The sequence below is a fragment of the Pteronotus mesoamericanus genome, unplaced genomic scaffold (genome assembly GCF_021234165.1).
Source record: "Pteronotus mesoamericanus isolate MK-2021 breed Mesoamerican mustached bat unplaced genomic scaffold, CSHL_Meso_final scaffold_54, whole genome shotgun sequence".
NCBI classification, from domain to species: Eukaryota; Metazoa; Chordata; class Mammalia; order Chiroptera; family Mormoopidae; genus Pteronotus; species Pteronotus mesoamericanus.
Window position 1 is genome coordinate 42,428,022 of NW_026555321.1, and position 25,361 is coordinate 42,453,382.

At 37.7% G+C, this 25,361-nt stretch overlaps 1 protein-coding gene across 3 annotated transcripts in view; it reads right to left on the reverse strand.

Annotated features, from left to right (window-relative positions):
- Positions 1-25,361, reverse strand: part of CFAP20DC (CFAP20 domain containing) — a 253,337-nt gene that overhangs the window by 40,899 nt on the left and 187,077 nt on the right. For all 3 annotated transcript variants that reach the window (XM_054595084.1, XM_054595085.1, XM_054595083.1), the window contains 2 exons: positions 14,087-14,290; positions 4,616-4,677 (listed from right to left, as the gene is read on the reverse strand). In XM_054595084.1, the coding sequence (XP_054451059.1) occupies positions 4,616-4,677; positions 14,087-14,290 (266 nt within the window). The remainder of the gene's footprint in view (positions 1-4,615; positions 4,678-14,086; positions 14,291-25,361) is intronic.

The following is a 25,361-nucleotide window of genomic DNA, read 5'->3' on the forward strand; positions in this document are numbered from 1 at the left end:
CCTTAGACTACCTTCCCTATTCCCCTTAATTTTCCAATGAGTTGTAAAAATAGAAAGAATAATCATCATTTGAAAAGTTGGTTGTTGACTCCGTCCATATAAACAGACAACTAGAATGTGATTACAGCTTATTTTATAAAGCCCATTTCTGAGCAAAAATATCTTAAGCTGTTCTGAAGAATCTACATAAACTTATACATAGATGTGCCTAAGGGACAGCTCTAAATTCCACAAACCAATAGAAGACATTTTAAAATAAATGACTTAGGGATGCAAACAGCATCCATTTTGCTCTGTTTGGCAGCATATTAAGTTCACATGCTAGGAAACACTTCTCAACATGAATGAACTGTGAAATTATTTCCTTCTACTCAACACTTCTCTAAATTATATGAGATTATGTTAACCATATCTGCATCTTGTCATAGAGGCTGTTGGTACCCCAAGAGGCAATGTGGGCGGACACTGGAGCAGGGGCTATAGCATCTGAGATGCTGCCTAAATATCAGTCGGTATGTTAGGGAAAAATGGTGGGAAATATGACACCTGTACCTAACAATGCAAGGAAAAATGGCTTTGTTGAAAATCTAGACATGCTAGGGATTATGGTGTGGTGAACCATGTGTATTTCAATTCCTAGGTTATAAACATAAACATCTCAGGAAATGATTACCTTTGTGTTTCACCTCTATCCAATGCGAAGAATTGCCCTATGAGTATAAGTGAAAACATAATATGAGGCCTGTCCAGAAGGTATCCATTCATGTAGTATGAAAAATAGAGATATTTATTGAACAAGATACAAGATACAAGAAACATTGTACTTAGTACAATGACACTCCAGTCTCCTTCAATGTAGGCACCTTGGGATCTGACACAGTTCTCCCAATTGCCATCAGCTGCCTCGTCATATATTCCTGCATCTCATCAACAGTCTGAAATCTCTTCCCTTTTAAAGGTGATTTTAGTTTTGGGAAAAGCCAAAAGTCACTGGATATGCCAAATCTGGGCTGTAGGCGGCTGAGTCACCTGGGTGATGTGATGTTTTGCCAAAAAACTCTGCACAAGATGTGATGCATGAGTGAGCATGTTGTTGTGATGAAGCTGCCAATCCTCAGTTGTGCATAGCTGTGGCCTTCTGAATCTTCCAAATAGTTTCCGTGGGGGAATGTTCAAGCTTAACACAAAATTTGATGCAGACTGATTGCTCTATTGGCTCAGTCATTTTGAATGCAACGGCCACAGAGTACACATGCTCACTCAATGGTGTCTACTACCCTCACACTAGCACAATGAAGTTGTCATTATTCACACATGTGCATTCTAGTCCACTCTCCTTGGCTGCCAGGTTACACTGAAGTTATGCAAACCATTCTCATATTCATAATGGCTGGGCTTTTTCTGGACAGACCTTGTATGTAGGTATGAGTTATAAAAATCTTAGGTCTCTGGATGTTTCGGATATTTCACTGAATCTAATATGTCATTTCACTTCCCAAAGGCACCTTCGTACTCTCCTCTCAGTGGACCTGTATATGGATTTCCCCGTCACCACCACATTTGCTTTGCTATGATCACAACACACTTAGTTCAGGAAGCCAAGAGCTCCCATTATTTTCATCATTATTCAGAGCCTCTGCAGGTCGAACTTTCAATCCACGATTCAGGTCAGATGCTTGTTTATCCAAGAGGGTGGACTTAGAGACTTATCTTTTAATTTTTAAATATATTTTTATATTCATTAGCAGTTTCTTTTAACTTTAAATTTTAATTTGAAAGTTTCATATTTTAGAATCTAAAACATGGGATACTATTTGTAAGAAATATAATAAATACAGACTTTAAGAAGAGCCATAGCTTTCAATTTTGTTAAATTATGTGTCTTACATGATTCAATTTATCCCACTTTATATGGTGATCTATTCTGACTTCATGTTTTTAATTTATGGCCCAATAATGCCTTTCTGCCAATTCTCTAAGCTACTGAATTTATGAGCCAAGAGCCAAGTCATGTAATCTTCAGGTTTTCTGAACTATATGAAAATGTTCTAGAAACTGGTAGATAAGCTGCTGGCACATGGGATTAAGGGCACTTTATTTTTTTTGCTATAGAATTTCGCTTTTATTATGTAAAAACATAAATTAATTTTTCTAAATTAATCAACACTTAATTGACTATATAAAATATACTACCTTTCAGTTGGTGAATTTTTTAATTTAGTTAGTGAATTTTCTTATAGTCTATATTTGAGAATGGAATTTTAAATGAGATATTTAAAGTCATATACTACCACATCTACATATTAATTAATTCATCTAACATTATGAAATGTGTTTTCTATATAGGACAGTGTTCCCTTCAAGAGTGGAACTGGTTTTCATGTGTAAAGCCTATATTGAGTCTCATGGAAGCCTCAGAATCTAAGCTGGGAATGACTTCTGAGAGCATTAACTCAAATCTGTTCTTTTACACATGAAGGTGTTTATATTATTAGGTGAGATCGGATAGGTCTGATATCATTTACTGTGTTCGTAGCAGTACTAGGATGAGAATTAGGGTCCTTTTTTCTTTTTATTGACACAAAAGATTCAACTTTTTAACATGTCTTATTATCACTTCAAATCGTTCAGGATACAAGTTCTCACTTTGTTATAATTTGGACCAAAGTTAGATTTCCAGTTACCTTCAGAGTTTAGTCATATATAGATAAAGAGTTTGTTAGTCAAATCTAGAGAAGCTGCATCATTGCAAGTGACATATTCATCCACCAAGAGATAACTGATTTTAACTATGCTAAAACACTTTTTATATATACTAATTACAATTTCACTTTTGAACCTATTTTTGTATCTATTTATGATACTGACAATTCTCCCTACTAGATGACATGAAGGAATGACCAGAGCAAGTGTTTATACCAGGAACATTTAGATTGCTAATAGAGAACATTTAATCTACCTATGTCATGAATATTCTGGGGTCTATAAAAACTCTCACAAACTGTGTAGGTGGTCTCCTAGCAGCATGTTAGTTCTACAAGGCTTTGACTTGCTGTTCATTGCTGATTAGAGCAGAATAGTTACTTGGTCCAAGCTATGCTAATCACATTCTCCTTCCTGCGAAGTAGGAACTGGATTCAGACACAGCCCGCCAGCTTCAGCATGTATTTTGAACTGTAATGTGTAAACTCAAGAGCTGTCAGACAGCCATATGTGGCTGGGAAGCACAGAAAGCTGGTGCTCAGCAAGAAGAATGAAGCGCCCTGGAGGGAGCAAGTTTCAGGCCCCTCCTGAGGCCCTGGCTGACCTTGGGTTCCAGGATATAGCTCTATATTCTGGTTCTTTTTTCTTTTTTTAGCTCTATATCCTTATTCAACAAATCCCTCCATCCCTCCTATCTGTGTCTGCCTATCTCTCTCTCTTTGATTACTAGCTAAGTTTTTATTAATCCTCACCTAAGGATACATTTTTATTGATTTGAGAGAGAGGGAGGCAGAGAGAGAGAGATTGATCAGTTGCCTCCCACATGTGCCCCCCACTGGGGATTGAACATGCAACCTAGGTATGTGCTCTGACTGGGAATCTAACCTACAACCTTTTGGCATAGGGGACGATGTTCCGACCAACTGAACCACCTGGCCAGGGCTAACTAAGTTCTTTTTGGTATGTCTAACCAATGAGTCCAATTCACACAATGTCTAATAGGGATCTCACTCTGGAGCCACAGTTACACTGTCGTGGGTATTTTGGCCCATTCCATGGGACAAACCACAGTATAGGCGAAAGAGCTTCATAATGAGATGCATTTGGACAATGAAATGCATTACAATAACTAAGATCTTGTGCATGAAGCTCAAGATAGACCAATTTTAAATAAATTCCTAGTATATAATAAATAGTAATAAAGTAATACTGTTTTATACAGATAAACCAGCTCATTTAGCTATTTATTAGAAAGCCATATGACACTACATATATTACAAAACTGAAATTTAGATTTCCTTTTCCCTAATGAACCTGAAATAGTGAAGTTTTTTCTATATTGACAAATGACTCATACGTCAATGACATTTTTAAAATAATGAAATCATTTTGAGATTATGAAATTTTGAAATTATGAAAAAAGAGAATGGCCATTTAAACTTGTATAAGCTATTTCGATGAATTAAAAGGTACCAGGTAATACTAAAAAATTTATGCCTAAAATATACTACACATCAAATACCTATTAAAATGAAATATCTAAGCAAATAGAAAAATAATGAATAAATTAATACTTAAAGAGAGCTTGCTCATAGCAATTGTGCTAAGACTTTTTCATGTATTAATTCATTTGATCCTCCTCAAAACCCTATGAGGAAATTATTATGCCTGAATTGAGTTAAATGACTTGCTCGAAGTCCCACAGCTCGTAAAAGGTAGAGGTACTATTTAACTTAGGTAGGCAGTTAGCCACTATACCATAGTCTGAATAAGAAAAGTAGATTGAACCAAGACTTTTTAAAAAAAGAACCTTGGAAAGTTGTTTGGACATTTTGAAAAACAATTTCATGAAACCAAGAAAAATGTATAATCTTCTAACTAATCTTTAAACAAGGTTATTAATGATTCTTACCGGGGGTTAGAAGGAGACGGTGGATTCATTTCTTTCTGGTAGTGCCGACCCTGGTTGATAGGCTGTAAGAGACAAAACATTTGTGAGTAACTAATTAGTATCATGCTCTTTATATATACCTTCACATGCACTCTTATAACTGTAATTTTTTTCTCCCAAGACACAGCCTGGAAGAAGGGGCTGGCTTATATTATAGTGTTGTTGAAGGCTGTTTGGGAGATTAAGCTAATAGCAAAGTGATGTATATGGGACAACACAGGTTATTGTAATGGCCAGTCACTGGGCTATATAACATCTATGGTGTAATCCAAGTTCATGGATGGAATCTTCCTCCCTTGTGGAATTTTATGCTATTAATATTGGTTGATATTTCCAAAAACAGCAAAACAAAACAAGAGATCCTGTGGAATTAATGCTGCAGAGCAAGTAGAGGTAATAACGCAGAGACTGGGGGATGTAGAATATATATTCATTCATATCTCACTGTTAGTAAGTTTGCAAGGAGGACTCCTGTTTTCATTAATGGTATTACACATGTAAATCTGAGGTTAAGGTGGTCACTGTATAATAAAACCTCAATGATTTATCAATGAACTGAAAAAGGTGATGTCAATACCCAATAGAAATGTGAAATCTCAATTTTCCTTCCACAAGAAAACTTTAGGTTACTGTCTACTTCAAAACACAGCTAAACAGTCATCTCCCATGTAAGCCTTAACCTGCTTCATTTGTTCTAGAAAAGGAGAAAATTCCATTATAACGGATACAAATTCTGTTTTATAACACCAGCTCAAAGTATTTTTCCTATGTAATTAACAACGATGTAACTATCATATGAAAATCATTTTTAAAGTTCTCATTTTACTTCAAGTTGGAATTTGGTATACACTTTTGAATTGCATTTAAGGGCTTCGGTTCCTTACTCAATGGGGCTCGCATTAATGTCTTCTCACCCATGATGTGACCCCGCAGTGCTGATAGCAACCGAGAAAAACAGTGTAGCCATGGTACCTGTACATATCGAGTACACATTCCTCATTTTCCACATATTCCTTATTTTAATGGGTCCTAAAATAATAATGACATGGGTGGCAGGAATTCTTTAGAGTAAACTCTTCCTCTGTAAATAATGTCTTGAAAGTGTTCCTTTAATTTAAATCAAACACCCTGAATGATAATCACAGTCACTTAGTGACTATCTGTGATGAACCATGAATTTAAATGTACTCAGATACTTGATAATTGAACCAATATCAATGCATCACCATTTCAGTAATAAGAAACAACAGCTGGGAGAACAGTGGAAGGAAAAAACATGTCATAAGACATATTTGACCTCACTAGAGAAATAACACTTAGCAATTTGCAAGTGAAATTTAGTTCTATGATTTAGGCTTTATTATTTCACAGCAGAAAAAGGATTAGCAGGCAAAGTACCTGACAGGTTCTCCAGACCAACTCGCACTGGTGCAGAAATCGTCCCGATAATACCTTCATTGGTATTCCGGTATTTCAGCTGTACTCTGGCCTCCAGTGAATGGGCCGCTGCTTATTTACTTTCTGAGGCATTTCTGTAACTCTCTAAGTGTTATAGTCCTGATATTCAGCCAAATTTCTATTTTCTTAATTTTATACCATTAATTCTATTTACACTTGTCCCAACCCCTTTTTTCAAATACCTTACTCCATCCTCTGGAGAACAGAAATGGCTACAGAATCCTAGCTTGTTCGTGACTCAGCTGTCACTTAGACTACGTAGACTGACCCTTTCCATGTTTGCTCATGTTTGTATAAAACAGATCCAATAATACAACAATAAAAAGGAATACAAGTAATAAAAATTCACAGTTATAATGATTTTTAAGTGTTAGAAAACAAAAAATAACTAGTGGAAACTTTTCAAAGTAGAAAGAATTATAGATAAGAATAGATAAAGAGATAAATAAAAATATTCACTTAAAATAATTGCAGGCAATGTAACTTGGTCTGAAATACCTGATTCCCTAACTTAATTTGTACTGTTGAAAACTAATGGCCCTGGCTGGAAGGCTCAGTTGGTTGGAACGTTGTCCCATACACCAAAAAGGTTGTGGGTTCGATTCCCCATAAGGGCACATACCCAGATTGCCGGTTTGATCACCGGTCAGGGCGCACATGGGAGGCAACCAATCAATGATTCTCTCTCAGATTGATGTTTCTCTCTCTCTCATCAATAAACATATCCTTGGGTGAGGATTAAAAAAGAAAACTAATGAAGTTGTTACTCCAAAATATTTTATTCAATAACCAATTTAAATTTAATATCATATCATGGCAGTGCATTCTGACTTCCACATATAACTTCTATAAACTGACTTACAAACCCCAACTGCTAATGGCTCAGTTGGGGAAGAATGCAAGTCTTGTTTTGGAGTGAGTGCCATGCAAAATTGGGTGGCCCCATTTCCCTTTCTCTGTACATGTCTCCTAATTTCATAATCAGATTCAGTGACAGAAAAGGATTATGGGATTGATGCAGCTAAAGGGCTCTTTCAAGATATTTCAGTTCCCATAACTTTGCTTTGCTGCTTTGAAAGGGTAGAGCTTTTGCTTGTATATGGTCTTTTTGTTTTCTTAGGTCCAAATCAGAATACATGAGAAAGTGCCTAATGGTGTCCAAAACTCTCTGACCATGGTGGGGTGGGAGCGGGGAGAATATGCTATGCTGTCTGAAGCCAGATGTCCCTATCCACAAGTGGACATAGATATATTTCTATACATAAGCATAAACCTATTTCTACTATTTCTAGGTAGGTGACATCATTTGAAAACACCAGTTAAAAAAATAAAATTGATTTTTTGATTTTGGAATTCAGCCATATTTAGAGAATACCATGAGAAGCAGCCAACGAATAGCAACCAGTACCTACAAATAACTATGAAAATCATGATAATGACAGTAAATGATATTTATTGAGCACTTACTCTGTGTTAAATCCTTGATAAATATTGTCTCATTTGATTCTCACTGTAATTCTACGAAATAGGATTAACAACTCCATCTAACAGAAGTGGAAATTCAGACACGGGATGTTAAGCCAAGGCGATGCCCTCCAGGAACTGGTGGAGCCATAATTTGAAACCAGGCTGTCTGATTTCAGTTTACCCTCTAAACACTAGAGCATAGTACTGATCCAGGTGGGCGTTCACCCGGAGTGGGGAACACCTAAATTTTTGAATAAGAAATACGACAGACTCAGTTCAGTTTACATCAAGGAAAAAAATAGTTGTCCTGAAATACATTTATTTTAAATATATGACTTCCTCCTTACCATAAATTAAATCCATTTGATTTCATTCTTATGATGTTACTCTATATTTAAAATTAAAGAAAATAAGTTTTGCTACATTGCTAACTTTGGAACAAATATGAGATAAAATAGACAATACTTAGAGAATGAAGAAAGTTGATTTCACGGGGTGACTTTCATAGTCACTAAACACAGAACAACTCACACATTTCAATATTTTCTCCTGACAGCTCATATATTACACTGACTCTAATATTAGTTTTCGTATATCATTTTATAGTGGCATAGGACATCTGCTCATCTGATTTATCTGCAGCTTAGCACAATCAACTACTTACCTTTTAGTTCAGGATTAAAAGAAAACTCATTACACCTAAAGACAGCCTAGGAGTTAATGAATCTGTAGATCAGAACAAATTAAGACCTATTAGAGCCTGAAATGCCAATATATTATATATTGGACACGCAGCAGCCAGCGATCACCATGTAAAATGCTGACATGCTGATGAACAAAGAAATGAAACAGATCCCAGAAACTCGAGACCTCGTCCTTTTGGTGGCGCTGTTGCTATGCACTACTGTCAGGAAAACCAGCATTCACATACAGTTAACTACCACTTAGTACAAAAGAAGCCTTGCTTTTCCATGATCAAGCTGCTAGAAATTTGGGGGTGAGGGAGAGAAATAAAGGCTAAATAAAAGAACAGGAGAATCCTTCCATGTTAAAAGGTAAAGCCAATATTTTCATGTTGTTACATAAAAACCTATGTAAATGGCAATAATGTTGCAAGGTTAATCAAGACCATAAATAACTTACATGAAAACCTCACCATATGTTTGTACTTTCATTATGTGCATTTTTGCCTTGTTTTTCTCCAAATATGCTCTGCAATGTGCCGTTTGATGGATGAATGTGATTTTTTTTTTTTTTAAACAAGCTGAGGTACTAACGTACATGGTATTAGGTTAGGGAAATTCTTAACTTGAAGGAATGGTGGCTTTGGGGCATCTGCTTACAGGGTAGCATGCACCCACATCTAGGTTAGAGATGGGACAGAGAAATAATGAAATAATGACATTGTTTATTTGTAAATGTCTGAGGTGGTTGGTGTGGATTCTGATGGTTAGGTTCACATTAAAACAAGAACAACAGAACCTTTGTCCACCCTTCCAGCCCTCAGTGGTCATAAAAAAGGAAATGTCCTAGGAATCATTTCTGATCACTCAAGTGGCCCTGTGAGGAGGGTAACTTTGAGGGGCAGCAGATTATAGTTAGCCTGAGCTGACTCTGTTAGGCATAGGACACATGCATTCCATGCTCTCATTCAATTCTCATCCTGCCAATATGAGGAAGGCTCTTCATTATTCCCATTTTATAGGCTATTGTGCCAGTAAATGGCAGAGCTGGGATATGAGCCCAGGTTGGCTGATGCAGTACCATTTTGGTTACCACATGAAGCTGTCTCCATTAATAACTATTCCTTTTCCTTAAAAAAAACAGGCGCGCACGCATGCACGCAGACACACACACAATATGGCTTTATGCTGTTGTCAATCAAACTCCCTCACCATAATAAAATTCACTTAAAAATCCACTGTAACCAACTCCTAGCTCCCCTTCCAAATCTGCCTGTAGCGCAGGTTTTGAATAAATCTCACGAGGGCCACTCCTAACAGAAACCCTCCAGAGTTGATTACTTGTAGCTTGGTTTTCACAGAAGTTGTAAAGTATTGTTTTAATTGAATTTGGTTCTAAGTTAGAAACTGAAAAATTTGTCTGTTAAAGGCCAATGGATTTCTCAATAGGCTTGATTTGTTTAACATGAAAGGCCAACAAAAGCCAATTTGTTACGAGAAATATGGTTACATTTAACTATACTTTTAAATGAATAATTTATTTTATCTAAACACCTTTTAAACAGTACATATTATTCTGAACTGTACAGATGCTGAGGGAAGCTGAGGTTTCAAAGCTTGAAGTAAACACAATAGAATTGGTAAAGGCTCTCTAGTTTACTCTGCATGGGCAGCCTGGTTTCAGACTGCCGTGTGTGCAAAGTCCTTAGGCCAAGAGGCTAAACTACATGTGACCTGCCTAAATTTCTTTTTTAAACTATTGGTCACTAAGCTCTGCCCAGAGGGAGATTTTTTTCTTTATGTGTATATGTAATACCCATTCATCAAGTCTTGAATGTAAGATATTACCTGCATTGTTCAGGATTTATTTAAGCAAAGAAAAATGATAGTAATTTCTTTTGGAGTAAAAGAGGAACCTTTTGATATTATTGATTGATTATTTAACCAGTGAGTAACGACCAGCAGTGACTGAGTGTGACCTCACGCAGGCTCTGTGCTCAGCATAGTCCTGCCCCTCAGAGTCACAGCCAGGCCTGGGGGATATTGGTAACAACTGTCACTTGTTGTGGTAAGTGCTGTCATTGAGCCTGAAGGTATTGGGACCCAAGAGAAGAAAGAGAGAATTCTGTGCAGGGTGGCTGAGGATCAGAGGGATTTCATGAGCTGGGCCACAAGGAATGTGTAGGAGAAGAAGGATGGAAGGTCTCTGGGCAGAGGGGAGAGCAGGAGCAGCGGCATGACTGACGTGGCCTGGAGAGAGGGCGTGGCACGCTGCACCGTGCAGCTAGAGCGCGGAGGGGCTAGTTCTGTGTGTGCGTTGGGTGGGAAGTGGGCAGTGATGCAAAGACAAGCAAAAACTCACTTCAAGTCTGGTCAAGGTGATGGAGAAACAAAGGCACTGAGACGAGGTTATATGGTTGAAGGAGAGACTCCACCCTCACCTCTACAGATTTACTTCTGTCCTTTTCAGAACTTGGAATTCCTTTCTCCCTCTTTCTACATGGTGAGTTTGTCCTCATTCTTGAACTCTGGTTTAACTGTAGTTTTCTCTGTGAAACCTCCCTGAAACCAAAGGTAGATTAATTGCTCTCTCTCACTTGCTCCCAAACTTTTTATTCTATTATCACTTACTACCCTGACTTAAATATAGTGAGCTGTTGACTCTGTGCTTCCTTCCAATTGGTGAACATCTCAAGCCTGGGCAAAGCTTTATTTGTATCCCCAGGATAGTCCACAGCATGGTGTACCACTCAAAACAAAATGTGAAATGAATTCATGGGAGACAGACAAGTTGTGGTGAGAGTTATTATGGAGACCTTCCCGGCTCTAGTGGTGGAAGGGTAGGCATGGCTCTCACAGTGAGGCCGGCAGAGGGGCTGCAGGAGGTTTTAGAGATAAGTCTTATGGGATACACAGGTACTGGGTACAAGGATATGTGCAGAGTGCACTTAGGGCATCACAACTGGGACTAAAGCGTGGAGTGAAAGGTGAGGATCAGTGAGAGATGAGACTGGAGAGGGCGCCAGGCCTCCAATCATCGAGGGCCCCGTAGAGTAGCTAAAGAGGCTACGAGGGGTTATGAAAGGGGCTTTATGCAGGGGAAAAGATGCAATCAGATCTGGGCTTCGAATAATAACAATAATAAAAATTACAATTAAACTTTATTAAATGCTTGTTATGTCTCAGATACAGTCCCAGGTGCTTCTCCTAGGCCACAGCTGAAGTCACTGCTCTGAAGTCCGGCAGTGTGACCTCGGAGCAGATCCTCCTAACCACCAGGCTATGGTGCTTGGACTGGAGGTACGGAGGCGTCAGGGGGCTGTTGAAGTAATTTGGGTAAAAAATAAAGTGCCAAGGTTATGGGATAGACAGGGAGGGTTAGGAGGTAAAAAGAAGAGAGGATTTGGAGACCACCTGGTCATGGACAATGAAAGACTGAGAGAAGTGGAGATGTCTTCCAGATTTCTGGTTTGAGTGACAGCGTGGGTGGTGGCATCACTGAGCTACAAGAAAAGCAGGATATTACTGTGATAAATAAAGTTATGAGTTCTTTTGTTTCTTCTTTTTCATAGCCCCTGTACAATTTCTGAAGAGAAAGGCATGTGCTCTCAGAAAGACCACAATGGTTCTTATGAATTGCTCCATTTAAACTCTCTAGGAGCAACAAGATGCAGAAGATTATTAAGGAATGCAATTTTCCATTTGGTAATAGTTCCAATATCAAAATAGACTGAATTTGATGCAATATTAACCATATCTTATGAATACCAAAGGTAGGTTTTTCAATTATTTTCTCTGTTTAAAAAATAGACTGTTTTCAATTTCTCATTTAGTCAAATAGGGGGTTATTAAGTTCATTACCAATGATGTTATTTTTGGCCATATACTTTTCAAGAGGAGTAGTTGTCATGCATGAGGACTTCAGTCCTCGCCAGAACAGGGCAGTGATGAGAACACTGTATCCAGGGCAACCAAGAGTTCAGCTTTTTCAGCCCATAAATAATCATGCCTCAGCTTGCCCTTTGTAATGTTGGTCTCCAAGCTACTTTGTGACAGAATGAGCTTGTTCAGGAGGCCACTGTTCTCTTTCTTTCTTTTGGTTTAAATGCCTGCTGAGGCATATTTTATGAGAAAGGCAATGTTTCAATTCCATTGTAAATCCTATTGGCAAAAATCTTCATCTTACTCCGATATTTTTAGCTTGGCTGCAAGGATACTCTGCACAAGGGTATTTTTACTGGATGGGTAGATACTGTTTGACACCAAGGCTATTCAAGGCATTATGCATGCTTGGTTATTCAATTTAATGAGGAGAAAGAACACTAATGAAAAATGAACACCATTCCCCCTGCCCCATCTCCTAAGAACCAATGTAAATTTCTCCTCCGTGAAGACGTGGAAGTCCTCTCCAGAGCAGAAATCTCACCTTCTGCTGGATATTGGTAGCACTCATTTGACAACTGAGTCCCATATCAAAGTGTCACTGTATCATGGCAGTTAGCAGCTCATACTCAGAACTAAGAGTCATGCCACACTAGTTCTGAATCACTTTACTCAAGGGTCTCCATTTTCTCATCTGGAAATGGGAACTCAATAGTGCTTATCACACAGTATGGCAGTAAGGAATAATTAGACAACACAGGCAAGGCCTAGTACCAGGGGTTCTGAGATGTCTAAGATCTACAAAAATGTTGGAAACCTGGAAAAAAAATTGACTTTAAAACTCAAAAGAAAATCCTAAAATTAATAAATATTTAATGAAATACTTAATACCATAAGTTATCCATTGTCAATTATACTTGAACTCAATCTTTATATATTTTATTTTAGTATTTTATATAAATATGAATAAAGTTACATAATTTTTTATTTCCTTTCAAAAACCACATAGTAAAAAGTTGCATTTACTGTTGGATGAAAGTGTATTTTAATATGTTTGGTCTGATGTTGAATGTGGCCTTGTAAGTAAATGTTCCTTGGGCCTAATCAGGTCTTAAAATGTTTCTAGGTGCTTAATAATTTACCATTACTATACTAATGATTTTATTATTTTGCCTCACAATATTTATTGTGCTGAACAGGAGGACTGTTCTGTCAAAGTTTCTGCTTTGTATTTCCAATTAAGCCAGAAGATCCTTGAGGACAGCATTGTGGAGAATGGACTAAGTCAAAACACTGGGCTCTGTTCTGGGATCCAACACTGATCAGGTGTGGAAAGTTGGGCTCATGATTTAATTTCTTCACCTGAAATTTGATCTGCTCCGCTCCTCTGCAGGTGCATAGTGAGGATGATCGGCCGTATGTGGAAGTGCTCTCCCTGTACAAGCCTATGGGCAAGTATAAGCCCCCTGAAGCATCTGCAGTGCCTGTCCTGGCCCTTAGGCACACGGAAGGGTCAGTAAATATCTGGTGATTTCTACAGAGGGTTCTTTTTACCTCGTACCCAAGCAATACTTAGTGTATCTATAGTCTCTTTCTCTTTGTTCATTTAACAAATATTGACCCCAGGGCCTGTACTAGGAGCTGGGGATGCAATGGGATACCTAGAATCTATAGTAAAATTGTTTTTTTTTTCTCTTTCAATGTATGGTTTTATATATCACCACACAATTAACATACATTATCTAAAATTAAATAAGACAATTTAAGAAAAAACCAATGCCTTCACACCTAAAAGGCTACTTCAGAATGGGCTCTGAGTATTTCTAACAGGCAGTGTGCTCATTTTGGCCCTGATTTTCCCAGGCAAGGCTGGGTTTTGTTAGAAAGAAGCTGCTTGCTCCTTGTTAAGACAATCAACAAAAACGAAAAGCCCTGGACTCACAGGTGGCAGGCAGGAGTTCCAGGTGGTTGTGTCGTCACTGCTGGTACTTATGCTGACATTACAGTTGTCTACCTGGGATGCGCTCAGGCCATGGACAGCCCCAGTGTCCTCCAGGTCTTCATTCTGTTGCCGTCGTAGGCTTGCCAGCATTTGCAGCTCGGATTCACTCATCTGGCTGGGCTGATAGTTTCTCCAGTCATATTCCTAACCAAAGGAGGAAAAAAGTGACAGAGCAAAGGGTCACTTGGTCTTTCTTAATTTTACAGGCTACCAATGAATGCTACTCCATAACCCTATCTCTTCAATGGTTCCCCAGTGAGAGGCCATGGCCGCACCCTTAACATGCCTTTATACGATGCCCACCACACCCATCTGTCTTTTTGTTCCTGACATGTCAGCCATACCGTGCTTCGCTAAGATTCTCTAAAATAAGCATCAGACACATGTCTGCCTTAGTGCTTGTGCCCATGCCAGTACCCTGTGTGTTCTCCCTATGCTGGCTAGCTCCTGGGTGTTTTTTAGGTCCCAAATTACGTTATTACATCATGGAAGCCTTTTCTGACAACCACAGACTGGGTCAGCTCCTCCACATTATAGGCTTGCATAGATGTTTAAAGTGTTCATTTTTAGCATCCATCACAACTGCAGTTAGTAACTGGTTTTGGCCTCCACAGGTGGTCTTTGGGCTCTACAAAGGCAGCACCATGACTTATTCCCATTGTACTTCCCATCTCTGATGCTCAACCAGTATCTGAGGATGACTAAATATACAAAAATTCAAAGCAGTTTGTTTTAAAAAGAAAAATCACTTCCCATAAAAATGTCCACTATACAAAAAAATTGATGACTTTTATCCTTGTTAACATTATGGCCAAATCCATTTGACTTACAGTAAGACTAAGAATGACTAATGCTGTTAAAAGCCATCAAATAAAATATGAACTTAAGATAGGAACATGTAAAGTCTGAAACCCAGAAAGACCTCACAGCTACAATAAACACTTTTAATGATATGGATTTTATTATGTATATGTAATCTCTCAGGCACATCTTTTTCCCAAGATAGTACTACAAATCTTTAGACGCTAATATAAATATTGTTTTACTGTACAGGGAAAAAATTGGCATATGGAATTTTCAAAACCTTTCCTTTCTCTCTGGACTAAACTAAATTTGATAACAAATGTTAATTTCAACATTGCTAAAATGTTAGCATCGTACATGAGCTTTATGAGCTTTATGATTTATGTCCAGGACTGGCATATAACTTTAAAAAAATCTTGAAATTTTCTTGTATACCTGTAAAGTTGGTTATATTTGAATTTTTTTTTTTTTTTGCCATGAAACACTAGAAGTTTTTAGATGTTATAATCTACCCTTACTTTTTCAGGGGACCCTTTGAGACAGAGCCCGCTTTCGCTTCTTTTCTGCCTCATAGGAATATAGAAAGTTAAAAAAATATAACTTTGGAAAAAATTCTTGACATTTGTATGACATTAAAAGCTTTTTAATACATCTTTATCATCACGATAATTTGGGGGTTGTGAAAGCATGTGATCTGATTATGTGAGGTGGAGATTTTCTGGAAAGCTGCCAATGGAAACTCACTTAAATTTTTATAGTTCATGGCTCCAAGCAGCTTGGCACCCTGAGAGGCCATGCTCTCTCTCATAGCAGAGGTCAGGAGTATTTAATATGCTTTGAGAGTTCTTGGGACAAAACAGGTATCACAAGAAGGTGAACAAAATTTATGTTCCAAAGAAAAACACTAAAAAGAAAAAAAGGGAAATAGAAATAATTGAAATTCAAAAGTAATAGTGGGAGAGTAATAAACACAAGAATGGATGCTCAACATCACTCTCATTAGTAAAACACAAATCAAAACCACAACGAGATACCATTTACATCCGCTAGGACTGTTATAAACAAAAGATAGCAACAAGGGTCAGTGAGGACACGGAGAAATCAGAATCCCCATACACTGCTGATGGGAATGTAAAATGGTGCAGCCACTTTGGAAAACAGTTTGGCAGTTCCTCAGAATGTTAAACATGGGTCATGTGGCCCAGCAATCTACTCTTAGGTACATGGCCAAGAGAGCTGAAAACTTGTTCATATAGAAACTTGTCAATGAATGTTCATAACAGCGTTATTCATAATAGCCAAAAAGTGGAAACAACCACATGTCCATCAACTTATGAATGAATTTTTGTTTATCTGTACAATGGAATATAATGAACTATAAAAAGTAATGAAGTACTGATACATGTTACAACATGGATAAACTTTGAAAACATTATACTTTGTGAAAGAATCCAAAGAAAAAATGTCACAGATTACATGATTCCATTTACATGAAATGTCCAGAATATGCAAATACAGAGACAGAAAGCAGATTTGTCTCTTCGGGGTAGGGTCGGGGAGAGGGAATGGAGTGTGACTGCTAGTGGGTATAGGGTTTCTTTCTGAGGTAATGTAAATGTTCTGAAATTAGGTTGCGGTAATGGTTACAGAATTTTGTGAATACACTAAAAATTCCTCAATTGTACACTTAAAAGTCTGAATTTTATGGCACAGAAATTATAGCTCAATAAAAAAGTAGTAATCAGACATGAAAACAAGACCAGTCGCTTGACTTGGGCTCAACTATGATCAAGCGACTTGCTGTCCTTCTTCTGTTAAGAAATGGAACTCAATGTTCTGTGTCAAAAAGGTATATTATTTGGCTTGTCATTACCAATACATGCTTTTACAATAAAAATGAAAATTTCATTTTCATTTTCATTTTTCTTAAGAAAGCCTTCATATGTTGTAGTATGATTAATCCATCCATTCAATTTATTTAACCCACATACCTCTACTGTGCCTGAGGTACATCCCAGATGCCAGGATGGAAAAACAAGAGAGAGTGGGGCAATGGTTAAGTCCAACAGATTGAGTCTGGGTTCTAGTTCCGCCAGTCACCAGCTGTACGTGATTGGGCAAATCACCTAACCTCTCCGTGCCTGGTTTCTTCACTTACAAAATGAAACCACAGTATACACCTCATGGAATTTTTGGTGGACTAAATGAAATGATATATATCAAATGCTTAGCATAGTACCTGACAAACTAAGGGTCTTCAAACTTATGATTTATACTTTTATCAGAAAGTGTTTAAGTATATATTTTCCAATATATGGTTATTTCTAAATTAAACACATGTACAACTACATTAAAATAGTATGTATAAAATAAAAACGCACACAAAAATCAAAATTAAAATGGTTAGGCTTTTAAAAAAAGAAATAAGTTAAACATTTTGCTCCTAAAGTCCAGTGGGTTGTTTTTGTCATGTCTTCTCGGGTGAGTACAATCCTAGTAGGAGACCACTGAGTTGGCAATCAATACATATGCTCCCTGTTAGTACAGTATTACTCTTTCCTCTCATTTTCTCTGTTTTCCTCTGACTAGTCTTTCATCCATTCTGGGCTATGGTAGGGAGTGGGAGTACAAAAAATAGGACACACATCTGTGTGTCCTCACAGTCAAGGAGCTCACAGTCTAGAAAGGGAGGCATAAGAGTCATTCTAAAATGTGCTGTTATCAACATTACAACAGAGATATGTCTGTGCTTGAGGAATTCAGCACAGCAGTAACCACCATATTTTACCGTGTATAATGCACACTTTTCCCCCCCAAATATTTGAGGGAAAAATAAGGATGTACATTATACACGGGTATAATGATTTCATGCTATGGGAATAATAATTCCGTGTATAATGCACACAAAAACATGGGTGCACATTATACAAGTAAAAATGCAGTAACTGTCCAGTAGAATTAGAAAAAGCCTCACAGAAGTCTGCAGTGGCATTTGATAGTAATTAAATTTATTGACAAATGGAGTGAGTGGCCTTCAGAGGGAGTGAACTCTACCACTGGCCAGGTTGAAGCAGTGGCTGGGGAAGTAACAGCTGGCTGGAATATTGCCGTAGTCTGCCATGGTGGATATGGGTTGATTGATTTCATTCATTAATTCGTTCTGCAAATACTCACCGAGACCCTACTATGTGCCAGAAACTGTTGGTGCTAAATTTGCTTAAAACTCTGTGTTTACATGATTTTATTTTATACAACAGTAATAATATAGTCTGACAACAACCCTAGAAGGGGCAGCCAAAAATCAGCTGAGTGAAAGAAGTGACTTTCTCCAGGGTCATGAGTAGAGTGACTGGTGGCAGAGACAGGTAACTAACTTAGTCCCTTGATACATTCGTGATTTGCAATCTCTTAAACCATACCTGTATCACCAGAAATGCTAAATTAGTCATTATTTTTTAAAAAAGATTTGCAATACAGTCTTCACGTTAAAGTGGACTCTGGCATAAGATGTCATCTAACTAAATTATGCAACTGCTGAGAGGCAAAGTGCTTTATGTAATTCTACCTCTGAAAGGCTCAAAATGCTATGTATGGCCCAATTTCATCTCAAAATATCCTTGTAGGGAAGAGGGGAGACTTTATCAATCAGATGTTTTAGGAAAAAGGCAATTGGCTCAGGGCTATGGCCTTCAAGTGTGTTCAGATTCCAGGCAAGCTCTTATGTCAGGACGTCATTCAAGCCTTTTGTTTCATTGATCTTTCTTCAACCATTAGGAGCCTAAAACAGTGAAGATACAAATACAAGTAAGATGTGGCCTCTGATCTCACAGGCCTTACAGTTTAGTAGGTAGGGCAAGTAAGGTTATTAAGAAATGAGCATCAAGTAATGGAGTATATACTGAGGAATAGTAATAATCAAACGGAACCCTGATAATGACTAAAAGGAAAACTAATAACTCCAGCAAAATCATAAAAGGCAAAAAGCAAAAATAACCGTTACCTAATTGCTCTTCTCAAGATTTTAAAACAAGCTAGATTAACTGATCAAATATCAGCCTACAGAATTTTGTGAGCCTCAGGTAAGAGCTGTGGCTGACACAAGGCTAAGTTTACAATGGTGGTATAGAGCCAAAATGAGACATGGCCGTTAATAAGATCAGATGAAAGAACTTCATTATATTCTCTATGGTTGGGAGTGTAATAGAATTGGGAGAAAACTGGGTTGTTATTCTCATTCTAGAGCCTGTAAAATCTCAGAGAGTCTCCTAAATCAGGTTTGCACTATGACTGCCTGACACCTGGGAACATCATGTTGTAAAATCTCTTAATAAAAGGTCTATCAAGCAACTCCTGACTCTTTGTATTCTTTTATGTTACAGAATCACTTAACGGGGGTGGTGGCTATTACAACAGAATATAATACAAAAGGCAATGTGAAAAAAGGGAAATGTACCAAATAGTCTGGTATATTTGGTTTACCAGAGAGGCCACTTATAGGATCAGTCAAGGCTTCATGAATGAGATAGTTTCTCAGCTGGGCCTCGAAGGTTAAGGGTAAAAATACCTAGAATTTAACTGAAGTCTTGTAAAACCAAATGGCTTCCACTTCCCTGCCCAAGTCTTAAGAGAAATCTAAGATTCTACCGAAAGATATTCTTAATAGTTCCCAAATGGAATCGATGCTGTGGTGTGACCTTTCAAGGCCTGACATGTTCATGGGATTCAGGAAGATGTAAGAATATTCATGGAGCCGTTGGGATGTCTGACAAGCCTTTATTCAAGGGTGGGCGATCCACACACGCTGCAAGCTGCATACCACACTGCATGTCACCTGCCCCCTCTGTGTGGCACATGACAGGGAGTCCCTATCCCCTTAAATACTAGAAACAAACAAGGCCGGCAGGGTGCCAACAGATCTTATGCAACAGAGCTTCATACTATGCGTGCAAGCGCACTCAAGGCTATGGGAACACTACTTTATGAGAACCATTCAAGGTTGTGAGAAACTGTTTCCCTTCGTTACCCAGACACCTGGGTGAGGTAGCCAGACTGCCTCCGTTTACCCTACATATGAAAATGCCTATAACAATGGAATGGATAAACAAATAGTGTAACAATCACACAGAAAACACTATAAGCAATGAAATGAGTGAGTGAACCTCACAAAAGGTTTAGTGACAGAAATCAGACACAGGAGAGCATACATTGGTAAAACTAGTCCTGAGGGTCAGGGGTGAGGGAACAGTGACAAGAAGGGAGTATAATCAGGCTTTTGGGGTGCTAGTATTGTTCTGTTTCTTGATCTGGGTGATGGACACACAGGTTTGTTCAGTTTGTGAAACTTCATCAAAGAATATGTTTATGACATGCATACTTCTCCATGACCAATGAGAGCATGAATGTCTAAGACTCAAAAGAGAGATCCTGGGAAGTGATTAATCACTGACACTTACTCTGGGCTGTCTTAGTGGGAAAAAAAGCATTTTGTAAATGTGCAGGGGAGTCGGTATCAGTGGTATTTATTATTAAGAATTTTGAAGCTGTAATTAGAAAGTTTTGGCAATTTTTTGAACCCCAAAATGGCAGCAAGAAAAGTAGAAGTCCATTTTCCAAAGCTAATTTTAAACTCTAACTGGCATTTGATTTGAAGATTAATCTCCTCTCCATTGCTATCTGCAGACAGTACTTAATTTCTACACTGACATTTTAAATAGCTGATGGTAAATTAGTGTCCCAGGGCATCTCTTCAACAACTAGCACTCCTTGAAGACTTGTTTCAAATTCCTGAGCTACACATCCCACACAGGAGTTTGTCCTGATTCATTGGGGATGCAGGCCCTCTGACAATACGAATGAAGAGAAGACAGAGGCCATAAAGTGAGCAGTAAGGGACACATACTTGAGGACATAACTCCTTCAAAACACATCATAACTGTCAGCATGTGTTTCACCCTGCAAAGATGTAAATCAAAACTTAAAGATCAAGCCACAGTAAAACTTGAAAAACTTTGCTAAACTTAAGGGATGCAATTTACACAGCATAAATTAGCAGTCAGGCTCTTAGAAAGAACCAACTGGTCAAAATCTAGGTCATATTTTATGTCAATGACATTCATGAACCCTAGGCTTAACTAGCTTCAATGCTGCCACCGAAATGTCTCTCGCAAATGTTCCATTTCTTCAATAAACATTTGACTAGTAGGATGTATTAGAATATTGGAGAACTGACAGTGAAATGTTAAAGTGTGTTGGCTAAACAACCGATGCATTTTCATTGATTCATACTTCTGATAGTCTCTTAATTTTTGTCGAGTCTTTCTACCTACAATTTCTAAAACTTTTGAGAACTTGACATTGTTCCTCATTAGGATAACTGGAACATTGTTTGCATACCTAGCTGCTTAGAAATGGAGATATTAAAATGTCCTGATGACTTTTGCAATTCTATATCATCACCCAAATTTTGGACCATAATTCCATTTTAAATTATTTTAACACACTTCTACTTTAGACCATTTTGCCTTGGTCAACAGTTAAATTAGATACTAGGTACAAAGAAAGTGAAAGGAACAAACCACTTGGTAGCATGAGCAGGAGTTTGGACTGAAAAATAGTAGAAAAGAAGACGGGGGCTAGGAGCAAGTTCCACCTGAGAAATTTCTATGCTTGATGAGAATACTTTTACTGGTAGTACAAATGCTATTTAATTATAAAATTCTATAGTTTCAGTAACACACAACCAGAAGTACACTGACAGATAAAACTGAGATAATGACTTTGTTTTTTCTGAGAGAAAAGAGTGCAGTTTGAGAAAACATCAAATATCACTCTTTTCCAGAGGTAGGAGTATCCAATTTAATAAATAAAACTTTCTTCCGATGTTTAATATTATGTTTTATGTAATGCTTTTAGTCCTGTCCACATTCAATTGACTCTAACAACCCTGAGCTACCCATCTACAATTGAGCTCTGGGAACATGCTATGCACAGAGAAGGTGGTCTCTGGGGAATGACTGGAGAGACATCATGTCCTGCTTCTAAATATTTTTCTCTCTTCAATAAATCCCTGAGAGAATACCAATGTGTTACCTGGCAGAAGTGACCCATTACTTCACTGTGATGTTAGCACTTCGTTCAACTATAAACAGAGGAAAAGCACATATAGCTAGCACTTACTCAACAGTACCTATAACTAGTTTCTGGAATTTTATTGAATTCCAAAAGGTTTCATTTGCTTCAGTGAACTAGGTATACTGGTTACATTTCTAATTACTGAGGTTCAAAGAGGTTAAGAAATGTGATCAAGGTCATTTAAGTAAGGAGCAAACCAGGACTCTAATTTATGTCTGTCTGATTTGAGCTGGTGCTCTGAACATGGGAGTCCACTGCTCTTGACTTCTCAGTTTTGAAGAATGAAAATGTAGATATACTTGACATATAGCCCTGTTTGGGGAAGGCCCTGAGGGTGGCAAAGGGGAAGGCTGCGTACCAGGTGGCCCAGGGCAGATGAGACCAGTGGAAACCTGGGGCATAAGGAGGGACAGTCACCCCTAAGTGAACCTGCACAGTCCGGTCAGGGTGATGAGCATATGTATAATACACAGGGCAGCCTGACCCCAAAGCAGGTGTTTTGCAACAATGCAGTATTGTCATAGCTAGAGCAAGTCAGGGGTCAAAAAGGCATTTAGGAATTCTTTAAACAATGGAGTATTGTTGGAATGACAGCTGCAAAGGCATATCTGAGTGGCAAATTTAAAGAAAGACAGATGGGTTCCCTTTGAATAAAAAGCATTATATACTGTAGAAAATGGTGAACTTTATATAATGGAACAATGCTTTTAAAATTCTAAAATAATTTACAAATTCACTTTTCTCTAACTTTGTAGAGCACCAATGGCACAGAGTAGTGAACCTTTATAACTTTTTAAAAAATATGATGATATATATGCCCCGCTCCAATCCTGAGCTCAAGTTTGTCAGGAAGGCAATGAAACTCATCCTTTTTCATTATCCAAATTAAATGGCTTGACAATTAAAGGACAAAATTTTCTCACATTATCCTATGGCCTAAAATATCTTTGAAAGTGTTCTCTCATAATCTAGTTTTGAATTTCAAAAATGGAAATGTGAAAATTAAACTCAAAAGTTATATGTGAATCATTTTACAATTTTATCCTATAAAAATCATATATTATTTTTACTAAGGAGACTACCTGAATTTATAATTGGTAACTTATTTTCTCTTTCTTTATAAAAATATTCTTTAACAAGCTCAAACTTTTTTCTTGAGCCACAAAGCTTGTTATATACATTTTTTTTAAATTTTTTTGGTTTGTTTAAAGATGTACATAATGACATTTGTAGGTTTAAAATGATACATTCAAAATTGTTTGAGTGCAATTATACATGTGGAAAATTTTAATTACCAACCATCTACATGGTTGCAATATTACCCATAGGGCTGTACTTCTTTCTTAATTAAAAATATCTGAACTCTATTAAAATATGAATAAAACATTGCAAGGAAGATGTTTACCAAGCTGTTAGCAAATCAATTTCAGTAAGCATTCCTTAAGAATAACTAGTACCCTTTCATTCTGTATCAGCAGATTAGAAAGACAGTAATCCTGTACCTTTTCTTTCTTTCTTTTTTTTGTAAGATCTTTTCATTCTCCTTTGTCATAAAATTGCTTCATGTTTGCACTTGTGAGAGTTCAAATCTGCAGTGGGCAGTGCACTTATAATTCCTGATGAGAGGACCTTTATGGCTAAGAGGATGGCTCAGGTCTGCCCGCAGTGATCTGCAGCCCAGTCAGGGACATCAACACCCATCCACCTGGCTGCTCAAATTCAAAACCTAATGTCATCCTCGACTCCTCCTCTTTCCTCTTCCCTATATCTTGCCAGTTGTACCCCTCAAATATGCCAGTAATCAGCTAATTCTCTTCATCCCCACTCTGAAATACCAGTGATGCTTCAATTGTTTTCCCTGTTTCTGTTCCTGCCCTGTTGCATCCTTTTTGACACAACTAGAGAAAACTTTTTGAATGTATATGTTATTGCTTGCTTAAAACCTTTCAAAGACTTGGAATAAAGGCCACCCTCCTCACCATGGACTTCCTGACCTTATGTTATCTGGGCTCTGTTTACCTCTCTGACCTCAGCTTCTTCTACTTCCCCCTTTCCATATGTCCCAGCTATATTATTCTTCAAAAATACCCTTGTCAGGAGCTTTCTAACTACTGTTCCTGATGTCTAAAGCACTATCTCCAGATTTTTTGCATAGCTGGCTTCTTTTTAAAATTTACATCTCAACTCAAATATTACCTACTCAGGTAATACCTAAAGTACCACCATTCTGCCCAACCCTACCACTCTATTACATCACCTTGTTTTTTTCCTTCTCACACCTTTATCATAGTTTAAAATCATTTTATGTACTTGGTGTTTCCTGTATCTCCCAACAGATATAGACCCAGTGAGGAGAGGGGCCTTATCTGCCTTGGTCAGCGTATCTCTAGCACGGGGGGGGGGAGAATGTCTGGTCTGACAGGTGTTAACAGAAGAGGAAATTCTCTTACTTAGCCCCCAAATAGTACCAGAATAGCTATATGCCATCAGCTGGAGATCCTTTATTCTGGAGATCTAGCTTAGGTGGCAGAAATTACCATCACGTGTCAGTGCTCTGCGTATATGGACTACAGTGCTAGCCAGTCAAGGGAATTTCACACCTGCATTCATATTAATATTCGATGGACTTCTAGTCCCATGATAACTCTCAAAAGATTCTTCTTGCATCAGTACATTTCCTATGAGTCGTTCCAGTATAATCCTTGTAGGTCTGACTGAGCTTATCATGTCTGTGTTAGAATTCAATACTGGTGCCACACTAGTCAAAGTATTAAGTTTTAAATATCTTGAAGGATAGCAAAGTTTCCATTCAAAATAAATTCATCTGTGGAGGCAATTAGGTAAGAAAGAGAAATAAAAGATCCAGATTGGAAATAAAGTAGAACTATATTGCAATGACATGATCTTATATTTAGAAAATCTTAAGGGATTCACAAAAACACGGTTAGAACTGATGTTCAGCAGGATTGCAAGATACAAAATCAATAGAAAAATCAATTGTATTACTACACACTAGCAATGAACAAGTCAAAAATGAAATTAAGAAAACAATTCCATTCACCATAGTAGCAAAAAGAATAAAATACTTAAGAATAAACTTAATAAAAGAAGTGCAAGACTTGAACACTGAAAACTATAAAACATTGCTAAAAGAAATTAAAGACACAAATAAATAGAACAACATCTCATGAATTGGAAGGCTTACTATTGTTAAGATGGCAATATTCCCCAAATTGCAGCTGCCTTTTCTTCTTTTTGCTTTCTTTTTTTGCAGAAATTA